The 17,796-nt window shown below is 45.5% G+C and overlaps 1 protein-coding gene across 1 annotated transcript in view; it reads right to left on the bottom strand.

Annotated features, from left to right (window-relative positions):
• Window positions 1-1,140: 1,140 nt before the first annotated feature.
• Window positions 1,141-17,796, bottom strand: part of FBLN1 (fibulin 1) — an 87,013-nt gene continuing 70,357 nt past the window's right edge. The window contains exons 15-17 of the mRNA XM_056517500.1: window positions 12,589-12,725; window positions 11,053-11,187; window positions 1,141-2,456 (exon numbers count right to left, since the gene is read on the bottom strand). Coding sequence (XP_056373475.1) covers window positions 2,317-2,456; window positions 11,053-11,187; window positions 12,589-12,725 — 412 coding nt within the window. The 3' untranslated portion in view covers window positions 1,141-2,316. The remainder of the gene's footprint in view (window positions 2,457-11,052; window positions 11,188-12,588; window positions 12,726-17,796) is intronic.

Genomic DNA, 17,796 nt, shown 5'->3' with positions numbered 1-17,796 from the left:
AGTTTTTATCTTCCTTAAAATAATGCCCAAAACAAGGTAAGCTTTACCTATAAAATCAAAATATGACCTGGTAAGGGGAAACTTGGGTTGTTTGTTTGTGTGGAACTTTTAAAAATTCTCAAAGAAATACTAATCAGGAGATAATCTTGCTTCCACTGTTTGACAGTCTGCAGTATTTTCGGGATGATTCAGAAACAAAAAGAAATACTAAATCTCATGCTATGTTCCTCAGGGGTGGGGCTTAACAATCTTTATTGTCCTACTGTAAACAGAGTAGAGTGGGAGGCTGCAGGATAATGAGCAAAAAGAGCACATGACTTTTATCCTGGGACATATAGAGAAGATTGATTTATATACTTTTTGTAAACTTACTTATAATTGTACAGTACAATCTCCCCATAGCGGACATTCATGGGGAAAAAATAGGGTCAGCTATTGAGACTCAAAAATGTTTTTAAATAACCGAATACTGTACTTTACTCACTCCAGAGTGTAATTTCCTATAAAACATGATAAAAAGCCATATTACAGTAGAATCTCCCAGTGATGTTTAATTCCCCCTCTTGATCCCTCCAATGCCACTTTATTCTTCCCTCTTTGAACCCTTTTGTGCCATTTCATTCCCCCTTTATACCCTATGCCACTTTATTACCCTGTGCAAAATCATCTCCTCTTAATCCCCCCCTGTACCATTACATTTCCCTTTATTACCCTTTGTGCAAATTCATCACCCCCTCTTTACCACCGCATGCGCCATTTCTTCCCCCCTGTGCCATTTTATTCCCCCTTTAGCCCCCTATGGCACTTTATTCCCCCTGTGCCAAATCATCCCCTGCCCCCTTACCCCTTGTGCCACATCTCTTTTCCCCTTCCCTCCTCCCCCTGTTGTTCTTCTTACCTGTCCAGCAGTCTCTGGTGCAGGGGCTCTCAACGTGTTTGACTTTCTACTGATATCATCTACGCTGCACTTACTGAGAGCAGCAGTGACGGCTGCGGGCACTGACGAGTGACATCAGGAGCCCCACTAGTCAGTGCCCGCAGCCACTGCTGCTTACAGTCTCTCAGTGAGTGCAGTGTAGAGGATGACAGGAGAACGTCAAACCCGCTGAGAGCCCCTGCACCTGAGCCTGCTGGCCTGGTAATAAGAACAACAGGGGGAAGAGGAAAGGGGAAAAGTGATGTGGCGCAAGGGGTGAGAGGGAATGATTTGGCAAAGAGCACAGGGGGAATAAAGTGACACAGGGGGATAAAGGGGGATGAAATAGCACGGGGGGATCAAGGGGAACTGATGTGGCACAGGGGGGTTATAAAGGGAGGGATGATTTGGCAGGGTGGGGATCAGGGGGGCAATGATGTGGATGGTGGAAGTACAGAAGCAGGAGGCCACTGTTTAAAAAGCGATCTTCTGCTTCTGTGCTGGGGAGCCCCGGCCCCTTACTGGGATATTGGCTGTAACCCCTTGGGTTTAAGATAGGGCCAGCACATACGCCTTGTTGTCCCCTATTGGGAGCGCTTTTTCCACTGTTGGGTGTGTCCCCGTCCACTAATGGAGGGTGCAAATACATAAACTCTTATGGGACTCTGCCAGGGAATAAAAAAACTGTCAGCTATTGGGAGGTGTCCACTAAGGGAGATTTTACTGTAATATATTACATATCATAAAATGAAAAACTCTTTCCTTTAATCATATTTAATCTCATATTATAAATTAAACTAAGAAATGTGGAAAAAAAATATTTCTCTATGTGCCCCAGGTGATTAGTTATGCGCTCTTTCTGCAGCCTCTCCCTTTACCCTGTTTGCAGTAGGACAAAAAAGATTTTAAGCCCCACCCCTGAGGAATATAGCAAGAGATTAATTAAGGGCAAAAGCACTGGAGTATTTTACATTTTTTTCATGCATTTTCTGTGTTTAGTGTTTTTCAACAGTTTCCTCCAATGGTTTGGCCTAATAAACCATGTAACATAATGTCACAATTTTCATATATGTACCATGTACAGTATTGATCCACATTAATGTCTGTTTGAGAACTTCCTTGACCCAAAAATTCTAATAAACCCATTAGGCCTATTATTTGCCCAAAATTTTTGATTTCCAATATCCGAATGTAAAGGGAAAACTCAAGGGGGATCAACTGTATAGATACTGATGTGGTCTCTCTAGGTGAAATTGTTAATCAGGGTGGGGGTCAAAAAAGACTTTGAGGGTCATAACCTGCCCCCCGACCCAACAGGCCAGAAGGTGAACATATTACAATGTGAAGCTTTATTAACTCAGGATAGAATTAGTGATGGAGACAGAAGATTGTGGGGTCACTTAGAACCAGAATTCTGATACAAATATGTGGACATTGACGACATTCTTGTGAGATACCACTCCGCCCATGACGTAGTTCATCTCCAGCTTCAGGACGGTGTGGAATGGGCCCACAATAGGCTTTATTTGACGGACAACACCTGAGTGAAAAAGAGAGAAGAGCTAGTAAGCCATGATGTTTTGTTACAGGTGAAAATGTGTCTCCATAAAACACAAACACATTGCCTGATGTTAAAGGGGTACTCTGCCCCTAGACATTTCTGCTGCTGCTACTCTTCCTCCGATTTGTGTGCAGCACCCGGCGTTCGTTTAGTATGCTGGGTACAGGTGGCGAGGGTCATGCCGTCACGGCCACGCCCCTCGTGCTTTCATGCCAAGCCCCCTCAATGCAAGTCTATGGGAGGGGGCGTGGTCTCTGAGTCACTGGTCACCTCCGTGGTCCCTGGCTGAACTGTATAGACTTTACCATCTGTATACCCTCAGTAAAGCTACCGTTATCCGTAACTTGGCGTTGGAGTCATTATTGCCCCCCCCCGTGCCTAGCCCAGGATCTAGCGCAGTGATTCCCAACCGGGGTTCCCCGAAACCCCATCAGGCCCTGCCTGGGATACCACAACGCTCTGGCAATTAAAAAATTTTTTTTTTAAATCTCCCGCCCTGGCCTGCAAGCCTGTGTGAGTCATGGCGGTGCAGGGGGGAAGGGAAGCCTGCATGCACCTTGGGTGTGCGTGCGCACTGCACACACAGGGTTCCCCTCCCCCTGTGAGTAAGTCACAGGCGAGTAGGCCAGGAAGGGGATATATGTAATGGGGATGGTGCACCGGACCATCCTCCCAGCCCCAGGACCATCCATCCTCCCGGCCCCAGGACCATCCATCCTCCCGGCCCCAGGACCATCTTCCCGGCCCCTTGCAGTAGGACATTGAAAAACAGCTAAGCTTAATTAAGGTAATGCACCCTCTTCCCTCTGTCACCCCTGTCCACCCCCCTTTGTCACCCTATTACCCCCTTTCACTCTTGTCCACTTTCCTGTCATCCATGTCCACCTTGTCTGCCCCTGTCATCCATGTTCACCACCCCTCTGTCCACCCCTCTGTTACCTCCTTGTCATTCCTGTCCACCCCTCTATCACCCCCAACGCCTCTCTGTCACCCGTTTACACTCTTCTACACCCATCTGTCTCCCATGCACACTCCTCTACACCCCCAATACCCCTGTTACCCATGTACACCCCTCTATCACCCCTACGCCTCTCTGTCACCCATTTACACTCTTCTACACCCATCTGTCACCCTTGTACACTCCTCTACACCCCCAATACCCCTGTTACCCATGTACACCCCTCTGTCACGCCTACGTCTCCCTGTCACCCATGTACACTCTTCTACACCCATGTACACTCCTCTGTCAACCCCTATGCCCCCTGTCATCCATGTACACTCTTCTACACCCATCTGCCAGCCATGTACACCCCTCAACACCCATGTCCCCCATGTACACTCCTCACACCCCTGTTACCCATGTACACCCCTCTGTCACCCCTAAGCTTCCCTGTCACCCAAGTACACTCTTCTACACCCATGTACACCCCTCTGTCACCCTCTACTTATGTCACTCATGTACACTATTTTACACCCCTCTGTCATCCATGTGCTCTCCTTTATACACCTATCACACATGTACACTATTCTACACCCCTCTGTCACCCATGTACACTATTCTACACCCCTCTGTCACCCATGTACACTATTCTACACCCCTCTGTCACCCATGTACACTATTCTACACCCCTCTGTCACCCATGTACACTATTCTACACCCCTTTGTCACCTATGTACACCTATACGCCCCTGTATTCCTGTTCACTTGTAAAAGGGGAATCTGGAGGCTGATGCAGGAAAGATGTGGAGTCTAATAGGTTTGTTTTGCAGGATAAACGGTGAAGAATTGTGGCTGGAAGAAATTGTTATGATGACCCGGAGAAGAGAAGGGAAGGACGCTGATTTTAGAAGATGTCACTTATGAGTTGCTGTATAAAGCAGCACTGTAATCTACATAGCCAACAGATAAATTGATGTGCATTGCAGCTGTTTACAACCCCCCCCCCCTATTTATTTTTTATTTTTTGCTCATCGAAATTGGTATGGTTACCCCGCAGAATTTTTTTTCCCCGAGGGGTTCCCCGAGCAAAAAAAAGTTGGGAACCATTGATCTAGCAGTATACCTTCGGTGATATCGAGGATAAACCACACCCTGGCGTCACGAATACAAGGAGTTAATCCCATCTGCCCCTAGAATAACAACATGTGCCCTCATCACACCCGGTTACCACAAACACATAAAAAAAACTGCAGTGTGCAATGTAAGACTGTAGAGACCCAATTACCTCCTAGCAGGCTATAACTACCCCTCCCCCTTACTACAATAATTAATTAAATAATAACTGACACAACAACAATTAAACTTTTCCGTGGGTGGGAATCGGCCACAGCTTTATTTATAAAATTACTTATATAAATAACAATTTAACTGTAACAAAGACACCGATTGGCTTCTTACCAACCCGAGAGGTGCTGCCACACTGTCCTGTGTGGAGGTCTACCCCGGGTTGACCCCGCTTTCACCGTCTTCTTACCGCCAAGCTGTGACTTACAATAAACAGAGATACAAAAAGGGAGGGAGGGAGGGCAAAACTCCGGGTCGGGGGCAGATTGAGGGGGGAAGGGAGGCACCACAGCTATAAATACCCAGGGGAGGGCCCCTGAAAGCCCGGGAAACTATTAAACCCCTGATTGGTGCACTCCTTCCCCCCCACCCATGGGACATACCACTATAGTTACCAACAAGTTTTTACAGGCGGGGGAGGGGGCTAAAAACCTTGCCTGTATATTTCTTAACCCCTTAACTGCTCACCAGTCAGGGGGCAAGCTAGTTATGCACAGCTTGCCCCTCCAAGAAAAGGATCACTGTAGCAGTGACATGTAAAATATAACTTTTAATAATTACTAAAAATAAAAATCCCCAGTCAAAGTGACAAAGTAAACAAATTTATATTCACATCAAGGGACCTGTGTATAAAATTTCTGCATATTAAGCAGTTTAATTCAAACTTATATCAATGATGATATAGCTCAATACACAGGTTTCAGGAATAGAGTTCATTTATCAGGTTACCACAGCCAGTATATGTGAAGGTAGGTCACATCAGTCCACTTAGGATCAATAATACATATCAATCACTGATGCCTGAGGCACACTAGCCTGACCAAAAGAACAAATCACCCAGTATAACAATAGTAGACCTAAGATTATGAGGCCCAAATAGATCAGAAAATGCCACAGTCCCAATGCATTTCACCTGGAGGATAGGGGATAAGATGTCTGATCATGGGGTTCCAGCCACTGATCATGGGGTTCCGGCCAGTTGCCGAACCCCCCCCCCCCCCCCCCCCCCATAATCAGACATCTTATCCCCTATCCTAAGGATAGGGAATAAGATGACTAGGGGCAGAGTACCCCTTTAAGTTCATAAGGAAGAGAGGAAAAGATGAGTCCATTAATCTGTGCCTATGTACATACTGCTAGTGATGATTGGGTATTTTTCTATATATATATGACACAGTTGATAAAAAACCTCAGTGAATTTGAGTCTGGAGGCCAAAACCCATGCAGACATCACTAAGTTCATCGGCAACACATTGTACGTACAGAAGTTAGAACCGAAATTGGAGTGAGGTTTGGGCCCGGTACAAGCATTACGATCACAATGTGGAGTAGTACTAACCTCAGAGGCGTATACGTATCTTTGGGGTTTGGCGTGTGTAAAATGGCTTCAGAATTCATCTGCTTTGGCCCCCGGGCAAACCCAAAGTTCTTTAAACTGACAAAAAAGCAGCTATCTGGAATCACTCAAACTTAAATAGGTTTAACAACGTCTGGCATTAATGCTTCTGGGATCAAACATCTGGCACGGCTTCCATCGGGCGCTCGGCTCTGTGGCCAGAGACTCTTCTGCCGCTTTCCAGGGACGTTGTGATAAATGTGTCAGAGGCTGGTGACTTTACAGGGCGCTGATAAGTCTAAATTAAATGCGGAGTTCCATAAAATTCTGGATATTTTAACTTAAATTATGAATTATTTAAAAAAACACTTCATCCCATGTGTTTTTTCTGTCGATATCTTATGGCCTAAGGAGGCTGAGAGGATGTGAGACATGAGTCCCTAGAAGTATGGCTCTTCCTGCTCTTTACTAGACTGCGAATGCTACTGGATCTCTCGAATGGCTGAAAACAGGGAGGAGGGGGTTACAGAGCAGCCTGCAGTGATTGGATGAAGTAGTACAAATATAAAGAAAAAACAAATGGATGTAGTGTCCGTAGTGTAAGGTCTTGTGATCAGCAGGACAAACGCAATTGCGCTTACCGGATAAGGTTGCACTCCTGTCCAAGTACAACCATGGATATGAGCGTGTAGATAAAAAGAAGGTCTCTGCAGCTGCTCCGCACCAAAAGATAACGATAAAAACCAGAAGTCCTCCAAAAACCAGCAGAGTAATGGAAGCGCTGAGACCAGGATAAAAGTAAGGATTCTTTATTCCCACAATGCAACGCGTTTTGCGGAAGTTCCGCGTTACGCGGAACTTCCGCAAAACGCGTTGCATTGTGGGAATAAAGAATCCTTACTTTTATCCTGGTCTCAGCGCTTCCATTACTCTGCTGGTTACGCCTTGCGTTACGCCTTGCATTGTGGGAAAAAAGAATCCTTACTTTTATCCTGGTCTCAGCACTTCCGCGAAACGCGTTGCATTGTGGGAATAAAGAATCCTTACTTTTATCCTGGTCTCAGCACTTCCGCGAAACGCGTTGCATTGTGGGAATAAAGAATCCTTACTTTTATCCTGGTCTCAGCGCTTCCATTACTCTGCTGGTTACGCCTTGCGTTACGCCTTGCATTGTGGGAAAAAAGAATCCTTACTTTTATCCTGGTCTCAGCACTTCCGCGAAACGCGTTGCATTGTGGGAATAAAGAATCCTTACTTTTATCCTGGTCTCAGCACTTCCGCGAAACGCGTTGCATTGTGGGAATAAAGAATCCTTACTTTTATCCTGGTCTCAGCGCTTCCATTACTCTGCTGGTTACGCCTTGCGTTACGCCTTGCATTGTGGGAAAAAAGAATCCTTACTTTTATCCTGGTCTCAGCACTTCCGCGAAACGCGTTGCATTGTGGGAATGAAGAATCCTTACTTTTATCCTGGTCTCAGCACTTCCGCGAAATGCGTTGCATTGTGGGAATAAAGAATCCTTACTTTTATCCTGGTCTCAGCACTTCCGCGAAACGCGTTGCATTGTGGGAATAAAGAATCCTTACTTTTATCCTGGTCTCAGCACTTCCGCGAAATGCGTTGCATTGTGGGAATAAAGAATCCTTACTTTCATCCTGGTCTCAGCGCTTCCATTACTCTGCTGGTTTTTGGAGGACTTCTGGTTTTTATCGTGATTGGATGAAGAGACACAGCAGACTCAAGGAGGAAGTGAATGCATTGTGAATAACGGTCAATGTTTGCCTTGGACACGCCCCTTTCTGAGCAGTGGATGTCAGAATAAGTGAGCAGCAGAACAGAGGGATTTGTGAGTCAAATAAAGAAGCTGGACACATAAAAAGGCATGCAAAAAATCTCCATGATCTAATGAGTAATATATGTTGCTGTAAGGTTGTCCTAACAGCCCTGTGATCTACCATTTTAGGAATCCTATTAAAGGGGATTTTGCGCCATTAATTGGATGCGGTCAAAAGCCTTATAGACCATGACAAAGCCGTGACAGAGACTGTTCACCATTTTAATGACAGTCTGTAGTAAAAGCTATTAGTAGCATAAGACAGATACATTCTATTAGGTATTGCCATTAATTCTCATTGCGGTGTGAGAGACCTCTGGAGAGAAATCGAACTATAGGCACGGACTGATACTTTTAAAGGTTTTGTTTAGATTTTCACCCCAATTTTAATTAGAAAAGATAGAATTGTATATTTTAGGGGGGTGTTTAGTTTAGGGCTTTCCTTGCCGGGGGGAACCCCCGGGGGTTGTTAGTTGATATATTTTGCCCTAAAATTGACCGGGGATTGTTGGTTGCACCAAAAACATTTATCCCCTAACACTTATCCACAGGATAGGGGATAAGTGTATGATTGTGGGGGGTGAATGCAAACCAGCACGCTATTGATTGTCTATCGTAGCTGCCAGAAATAACTGAATACAGCATTCAGCTAATCCATTGCAGTAGGGGGACCCTGGACCCCCTGTCCATAGGGGATAAATGTTAATGTTGGGTCAACCTTTAAGCCTTAACAGAGATCAGGTACATTGTGAGCCCCATTTGAGACAGAGGCTGATGTGAGTAACGACAATCTACGTACAGCACTGAATGGCTGCGACCACGTCCGTTCAAAGGTGAGGTTGTGGAAGATAGTTTCATGTCACAGATCATACACCATGGCAAGAATGAGCACAGCAACAAGATAGCAGGTAGTGCTTCAACAAAGCAGTGATTTTAAAGGGGTACTTCGCCCCCAGACATCTTATTCCCTATCCAAAGGATAGGGGATAAGATGTCTGATCGCGGGGATCCCGTCGCTGGGGACCCCCACGATCTCCCCGCTGCACCCTGCTTTTGTTTAGAGTGTCCGATGCAGCGCTGGATGCAAGTAATGTCACGACCATGCCCTGCTCATGATGTCACGGCCACACACCCTCAATGCAAGTCTATGGGAGGGGGCGTAATGGACGTCACGCCCCCTCCCATAGACCTGCATTGAGGGGGCATGGCTGTGACGTCACGAGCCTCCGCCCCACATCGCCAGTCATCCGGCATGGAGCAAATTTTGCTCCATGCGCCGAATGTCTGGGGAGCTGCAGCCAAGGTCGCAGAGGTCCCCAGCGGCGGAACTGCCGCATCCCCTATCCTTTGGATAGGGGATAACATGTCTAGGTGCAGAGTACCCCATGAAAGCAGCCTGAGGGTTCAAGATGTATAACCTCTTCTGAAGAAGCCCAAAGAAACGTGCAACTCTGAGTAGTTGGCCAAAAAATCTTGGTGCAGCAGATGAAAGACATATCTTGGAAACAAGGCCAAGTGATTGAGCAATGCACAAAAACATAGATATTGGGGTGTAAAAAATGGCAGCAGGCGGTTGCATCAGATAGGAGTTAAAGTTTGGCTTTTTACGGTGACTTACCACAACAGTCACGGTACAATTGTGCAAACTTTGCGTTCTGACAGAGTCACCCTGAAATTTTTTCCTTCAAGGAAAAGGTTGAAGACCATTGCCCTAGATATTGTAATGCCGTATGGATTCCAGATTAACAACATTTGAAGTCTATTATTAATTTTAATGATTACTATTGGAGGTCACATGACTTCTCATAATTCTACAGCAGCAGAGGATTCTGGGTTATTTATAGGCCAATGAATTCCAAACAGAATTATGCCCCCAGTCCTCCATTGTCTTTGAGGTCCCGATAAGGATCTGAGACATTTCTTAAAAATTGGCTGTCAGCACTTGCCCTACTTAAAAGGCCAAGATGTTGTTTTGGCTGAGAAGAAAGGACATTTCTCCCTCCTCTGGGTAGCCATAACATGAACTTTACCCCCCCCCCCCCACCCACACACACACAGGTAATTGTGTTTATGAATGTTTCTGGTGAAAACAGATGCCTCCCCCTGTGTGGGCCGATCGAAGAGGAGGCTATTGGAGCAAGGTTTAAGAAGCTGTCACGACCTGTATTCCCCACCTATTATGAGAATATTACAAGACACTGAAGAGTTCTATAGGAAGGTATAAGGTGGTTAATGGTTAAAACTGGATCACGACTGAATGTTAAAGGAGTAGTCCAGTCTTGAAAAACTTATAAATTTCAGATCACAAGGGGTCCGACCGCTGGAACCTCCCGCGATCTCCCGTACAGCGCCCCGGCAGTCCGTGGGAAGGGGGCATGTCGACCACCGCAGGAAGTGGTGGCTGACATGCCCCCTTAATACAACTCTATGGCAGAGCCAGAGCACTGCCTTCGGCAATCTCCAGCTCTGCCATAGCGTGTATTGAGGAAGGGCGGCTCGGCTTCGTGTGGTTGTCGACACACGCTATCTGGCCGGAGAGCCGGGACCCCCGCGCTCTGAAACTTATCCCCTATCCTAAGCATAGGGGATATGTTTCTCAAGACTGGACTACTCCTTTAATATAGCAAAAAAGAACATTTCTCTTGGGCCTCCACAAGCCTTTGGGAGCTGTACTGTCAACCATATTAGGTTTTACCAGACTTTCCCAGAAACAGATACAAATAAGAAATGGCTGAACCAAACTGACAACTATAAAGCTACTTAGGTGCTTTTATATGACAACCACTGGATGACAACCATAATGACCACCATTACAGCTTCCAGTTAAGTTGCCACCTAACTTTCCTAAAATCATTCTAGTTACCTTAAAAGTTCTGTAAGCTTAATAAAAGCTGATCCCACCCTGGCAGACCAGGTTTTTCTGTGAATTACATGGTGGATGGATACTTTAAATGGCTGCCATGTAATACCACACTTCCCCAGTAGTGGCCGCTGCAGCTGTTTGCAGAGATTTGAGAACCTCCAGCGATCAACTGATCACCGAGAAACCTTTACCTGGGTATTGTATAGATTTTAGTAGGAAATGTTTAACCTTCCTGGTGGAAGATAAGGAGTACTTACCAACTATGGTTCCATCCATATAACGTTTCTGGATGTCGAAGGAGTCTCTTACATTTCCCTCAGTGATATGAAATATAATGTCTGGTTGAGGGCCGGGTGAGTATGCAGGAGTCACTGCACGGAGGAAGATAATCTCTGCGGAGAGACAACAGATAATGTAGAAGAGAAGTTTACTTAGGGCTTCCCTTAGGTTGGTTGGTGCCCTGTGCAGCCCCTTTCCTTTTTATGTGGTAACATTTGTTCCAAGTAATACAAACATACAGTAATACGGTAATTTCGCGCGGTATGCGCTTCTTCCAGCCTAGCGGCCGGAAGAAGCGCATACCACGCAAAATTACCGGTGATAGCCTCTGAGCGCCCACGCACGTCTGCAGTCCCGGTCCGCCGGCTTTCTCCACATAGGAACATCGAGTCCCGTATCCAGTGGTGAGTGCGGATGTCTTTTTTCGTCTAATATACTGCATATATTTTAGGCGTTTCATTGCCTTATATCCTAGCACCACCAAAGGACTTCTAAAAAAGTGTTTCTCTGGCTGCTACACTGATATCCCATTTCGGCTGTGAAGTGAACCCCCGTTTAACCCTATACTAGTGGTGCCGTCTCCACTCTCCTTTACACAGGTATAGAAAAAAAATTCAATATTGCACATCCTATTGTATAACCCCTATAGTGCTCAAGGAACACTGCCAATTCAATAATGGATATTTTAGCCGCACAGGCCAGTAGTGGCAGGTGATGTCTGGAGCAGCCTGGTTACCCCTTCTCTAGACTCGGCCTCAGAAACCTGCATGGAGCTAAGACCCCAGCAAAGTATTGGGTAAAGACCAAGAGTACTTCAGCCACAACCAAAGGGGTACATCTCAAGCCGTAAGCTGAACTACAGTCTACAGCCAATGATGATTAATCTTTAGAGGAGTCTAATTGCCCTCCAGGACCCACTGGGTTTCAGGCTGGGCCTAGTCATACATGTAGCTGAAAGATCTAAACCTTGACCTTTTGAGTTAATTGGTGAGATCCCCCCCCCCACCACCACCACCTTTGGTGGAGAATAATTTATGGCACCCCAGTTTCCAATATGCCTGACACATATATCAGGGAGTGTCCAGGAGAACCAAGACCATTACTAGGGCAGCCCCTATGCACCTGGATCAGCCCATGGAACATGGGTTCATCTGTGGGCCTCCATGGAGCCACCTGACCATGACCATCTGTGGCATTGCAAGGCCTTGCCAGCCCGCAGGTTCCAATTACTCGGCAAGTGGCATTTCCCCAGGTTGTGTCCCAGCGTAATGCAATGGCGCAACATTACCAAAGATTGCCTTGACACCACCCAAGAGATGAAATCTGATTGGCTGCTATGAGCAAAACAACAAATTTTTGTCTGTATTAGTTTTCCATAACTACATAAAAATGCCACTGTAAGTAAACTAGAGAAAGCCAGTGTACAGGCAGGAAGTGTTGTCATAGGGACACAGAAGCAGATGAGCTTCACTCTTCAGGCCAATATACTCAAGGACCGTCTTCATAACACTTACCTTCTGGACGACTGAATTCTCGGGAGGTAGGCAGAGAGATGACCGTGTTGGATATGGAGTGGACGGGATCTGTAATGCAGTTGTAATTGCTCGGCCGGCAGGATTTAATACAGCGACTGTTGTCTGCTCTTTCATATCTAGAATGTGATGGAAGGAAATGTCAGACATATATATTATATAATAATATACACAGGGGCGGTCTTCGAGTCCTAAAAAATAAAGAATATTGTCACTTGTAAAATACTGTATACTATATCTTGCAGTACTTTGTCAACCATAGTCAGTGCCTCCATAGCTTTGCCTGTTGCATTCACTTCTCACCCATAACCTTGTCAGCCATAGCCAGTTCCTCTATAATAATGTCAACTACAGTCAGTGCCCTTAACTTAATTGTTAAAGGGTAGCGTTTATCACAAAAAACTTTTGATATATTATAGATTAATGTATGCAGAATAACTTTCCAATTGCATGTTATTAAAAAATATGCTTCTTTCTATTTAATTTTCCACCTTGAAAAACTGCAGACTGCAGCTGGGACACAGACAAGCTCAGCTTTCAGATCTGAATCTCCTCCTCTCTGTTTACAACTGTATGTGCAGAGAGAAGAAAGATTGGAGCTCAGATAGTAAAATGAATGAGGGCATGCAGTAAGGCAGAGTCAGGAGTATGCCCTGCTGTGCTATGAGCACAGTGCTGGCTCCTGCCTGTCTGATTGACAGGCAGGGAGCAGTGCTGAGCTTGTCTTTGTCCCAGCTGAAGTCTGAGATTTAGGACTCCAGCATGAGTCTGAAATCTATAAAAAGGACTTGCGGCCAGGAATGGTAGGGAGACCTCTAGTGGTCATTTTTTGAAAGTGGAAAATTAAATAGAAAGGAGCATATTTTTTAATAACATGCAATTGGAAAGTTATTCTGCATACATTAATCTATGATATTAAAAGGTACCCTTTAACCTTAGACTGTGCCCAATAACATTGTCAACCATAGCCTGTGTTTCCATATCAATCTCAACCTCAGTTATCGCCCTATAATTTTTTGAACAGTAGTCTGTGCCCCTTTACATTGTCAACCATAGTCAGTCCTCACATAAAAATAGTAGCCCACTACATTGTCAACCATAGCTAATGCTCCATAACGTTGCTAACCATAGACTGTGCCCCACAACATTGTTAGCCAGTCACTGGCCCCTGTCTCTGTAACATGGCTAGCCACACTGAGTGCTCCATAACATTTACAGCCAGACCAGTGCCCACATTCTATTTACTGTCGCAGCCTGTATCACGTATCATATCCCTAACTTATAAAGCATTCTACGTAAAAATGTGGAATGTATTGAATGCAGAAAGTCAGTATTATGGAGTGGGTTGCATTTTGCAGTCTCCATCACGGTTGCCAATGCTCTCAGAACACCTTCCACCTCCTTTAAAAAAAAATGTTTGCCCCTTGCAAAATTTTCCAGGGGCACTGGAAAGATCATGTGCCCAGTATTTTTGGGATTTTGTTGAACCCTCATCATAACATGTCCTCCATTACTTCATTTATCTAAGCACCTGAAGGCAACTGGGTGACATGTCAGGAGCATTCCTTGGCCTATACCCTGAATGTAGACTAAAAGTATGATGTCAACATGGCCTGACACTTCTGCTTGTCAAAGGTAGCATGTACCATAGAAGCAGCATGTGTGGCCATTGGGGAGAGGGTGCCCAACCATGCCCAATGGTTGGGCCTATTCTCTTTGCTCTTGAGTAGTGGAAACCAGTCCAGGACTCTTTTTTAATGAAGAAATGTTTTCTTAGCGAATGTAATGGGGTGGAGGGTTATATGCCCAAGAGTCTTGGAAAGAGCCACCAAAACCAAGCCCTTCTATCCCAGCATCATAATTGGGGCATATATTTATTTTTCCAATGGAGAGCCCCTCTCTTCTATGTACGCAGCAACTAGAGAACTTAAAGGGGTACTCCACTGTTCAGCATTTGGAACCCTCATCATAACATGTCCTCCATTACTTCATTTATCTAAGCACCTGAAGGCAACTGGGTGACATGCCAGGAGCATTCCTTGGCCTATACCCTGAATGTAGACTAAAAGTATGATGTCAACATGGCCTGGCACTTCTGCTTGTCAAGGGTGTATGTACCATAGAAGCAGCATGTGTGGCCATTGGGGAGAGGGTGCCCAACCATGCCCAATGGTTGGGCCTATTCTCTTTGCTCTTGAGTAGTGGAAACCAGTCCAGGACTCTTTTTTAATGAAGAAATGTTTTCTTAGCGAATGTAATGGGGTGGAGGGTTATATGCCCAAGAGTCTTGGAAAGAGCCACCAAAACCAAGCCCTTCTATCCCAGCATCATAATAGGGGCATATATTTATTTTTCCAATGGAGAGCCCCTCTCTTCTATGTACGCAGCGACTAGAGAACTTAAAGGGGTACTCCGCTGTTCAGCGTTTGGAACAAACTGTTCCGAACACGGGAGCTTGTGATGTCATAGCCCCGTCCCATAGATGCCCCCTTCCATAGACTTGCATTGAGGGGGCGGGGCGTGATGTGGGGGGGGGGGGGGCTGTAAAAATTGATTAAAATGATTCTGACTGCCGATCAATATATTAATACTTATATGCCATTGCTAATGCTGCAAAAAAATATTTATTACCCACCCTTAACCTATATACCAGCTTGCTATCTGCTCGTGATTAAGATGAAGGCCTTGGGAGGAGGCCAAGAGAAGTAAGATAAGAAGAGGAGTTGGAAGTTTAGAGACAAAATATGGCCAAGAGGGAAATTAATGCTTAATATGCAAATATATATACAGACGCAATACTCAAGTAACCAATCAAAATATAACATGATGATTTTGACGTGATAACTAACCTCCCCTTTTTGTCAAATGTAAAAACGAATGTCCTTCCGTGTAATAAAGAGAACACTCAGAGAACTCTTGGGAACAGCTCCTGAGCTTCCTGCTGAGAAAGAGTTTTATACCAACTTTTTTGTCTGGTGTATATTTCTTGTGTCGATACTCAGCAGTATACAGCAGCAGTCACGCACATTTTAAGGCCTAACCTGCAGCCATCTTTGACAGGGCTATAACATCACGAGCTCCAGGACCGGCTCCAGCATTCGGGACAGTTTGTTCCAAACGCTAAGCAGCGGAGTGCCCCTTTAATCACAAGGTTTACATTATGTGAAACTGCTGGCAATCCATGGACTTCTTGGTAGCCTTCTTATTGTTACCATTGTGGAAGATTAATCAAAACTGGTGCAAAGGTAACGTAGAGCAGTTGCCCGTAGCAACCAATCCCATTCCCGCTCTAATTTTTCAGGGGCCCTTTGGAGAATAAAACAAAAACCTGATTGGTTGCTACAGATGACTGCCCCAGTTTTAGGCTTCCATTTTTCCGACAGGTGAAGGTCCCAAAGGTAGACACTCACAAAAAAAAATTCTTTAGACCTTTCTCAAATTTTTTTCCCCATATAATGCATCACTAGTGATACATTTCCATCTGTTTTATTCAGCACATCTGCATCCATGCAATTTATTACTGTAACTGGGTCAAGTGATCACCATAAATACACGGTACTTAAAGGGTTACTTGAGAGGTAAAAAAACAGCCATTTCTTAAAAACAACTAAAACAATAAAAATTTCTTAAAAACTCACTTTGAATAAGAAAACAAATCAAAACTGTACATAATGTGAACTTACCCCAAGTAACCCCTATTTCCTTGAAAGTTAGGTGACAATCAAAATGGCCATCATTATATCTCCAATATAAGTTGTATAAATTGTTACTCAACTTTCCCACACTCCTGATGGGCACTGATTCCTAAGCACGCCATGATATACCCCCTTATATTTGCACAAATTGTCAAATCTTTAAAAACATAGGAGGGCAGCATAACAATCCTATAGGTCCCAAACCTAATATTGTAAAATTGCTTAAATCTTTCATGCAGTAATCCAGGAATTCTGATAATCCAGAACTTTCTTTTCCCAAACCAGGACTGCAACATAATAATTTTTTTTTTTACATAAGACGATGACAAAAGAACTTATATTTATGGATCATTTATTTTCTATTTTTAACAGGAAATGTATTAAAAACAGTATGGCGATTCTATGGGATAAAACATAAGCTCCATCCATAGAGGACTATGTGAGCCCAACCCACTGATGAAGTAGAGACCATGTAGGCGTGTCCTAAGGACTGAGCCCCATTCATTTTCCATTAGTTGGTTTAGGGTTTATTTGGTTGTGATTGGAGACCCCAGATTGGCCATTAGCCTACTATCATCTGTGGGTAAAGGGGTATTGCGGGTTTATACATCTTATCCCCCTCCGTGAATGGAGGGGGCGTGTCATGGCGGGACATTACTAGGAAGCGTGAGCATTACCCGTCTCGGAAGCAGCGCCCGACACAGAATGCCACGGGGAGTCCACAGCGGTGGGACCACAATGATCATACATCTGGATCATACATCCTTTGGATAGGGGATAAGATGTATAAACCTGGAATACCCCTTTAACTGGACCTTTTCACTTGGAAAAGCCTTTAAAGGGGTACTACCGTGCTGACAATTTAGCCCCTATCTAAAGGATAGGGGATAAGTTGCCTAATTGTGCGGGGTCCTGCCACTGGGGACCCCGCAATCTCACATGCAGCACCCCGCAATCTCACATGCAGCACCCCGCTCTCAGTAGGCCCCGGAGCGGATGAGAGCGGGGTCGGTGATCGTGATGTCACAGCTCCGCCCCCCGTGTGACGTCACGCTCCGCCCCCTCAATGCAAGTCCATGGCAGGGGCGAGACAGCTATCTCGCCCGCTGCCATAGACTTACATTGAGGGGGTGGAGCGTGATGTCACATGGGGGTGGAGCCGTGACATCACGATACCCCGGCCCCGTGATCGGCATTCATCAGATCCCGGAGCGATGTTCGCTCGGGGCCTGATGAGAGCGGGGTGCTGTCTCGCCCCTGCCATAGACTTGCATTGAGGGGGCGGAGCGTGACGTCACACGGGGGGGGGGGGGGGCGGAGCTGTGACGTCACGATCACCGGCCCCGCTCTCATCCGCTCCGGGGCCTGATGAGAGCAGGGTGCTGTGTGCGAGATCGCGGGGGTCCCCAGCGGCGGGACCCCGCGCAATCAGGCAACTTATCCCCTATCCTTTAGATAGGGGATAAGTTGTCAGCACGGTACCCCTTTAACATGT

Source organism: Hyla sarda, chromosome 4 (assembly GCF_029499605.1).
Source record: "Hyla sarda isolate aHylSar1 chromosome 4, aHylSar1.hap1, whole genome shotgun sequence".
Taxonomy (NCBI): domain Eukaryota; kingdom Metazoa; phylum Chordata; class Amphibia; order Anura; family Hylidae; genus Hyla; species Hyla sarda.
The sequence above is the reverse complement of the archived record's forward strand: the minus strand, read 5'-3'. Positions and strand labels throughout refer to the sequence as shown.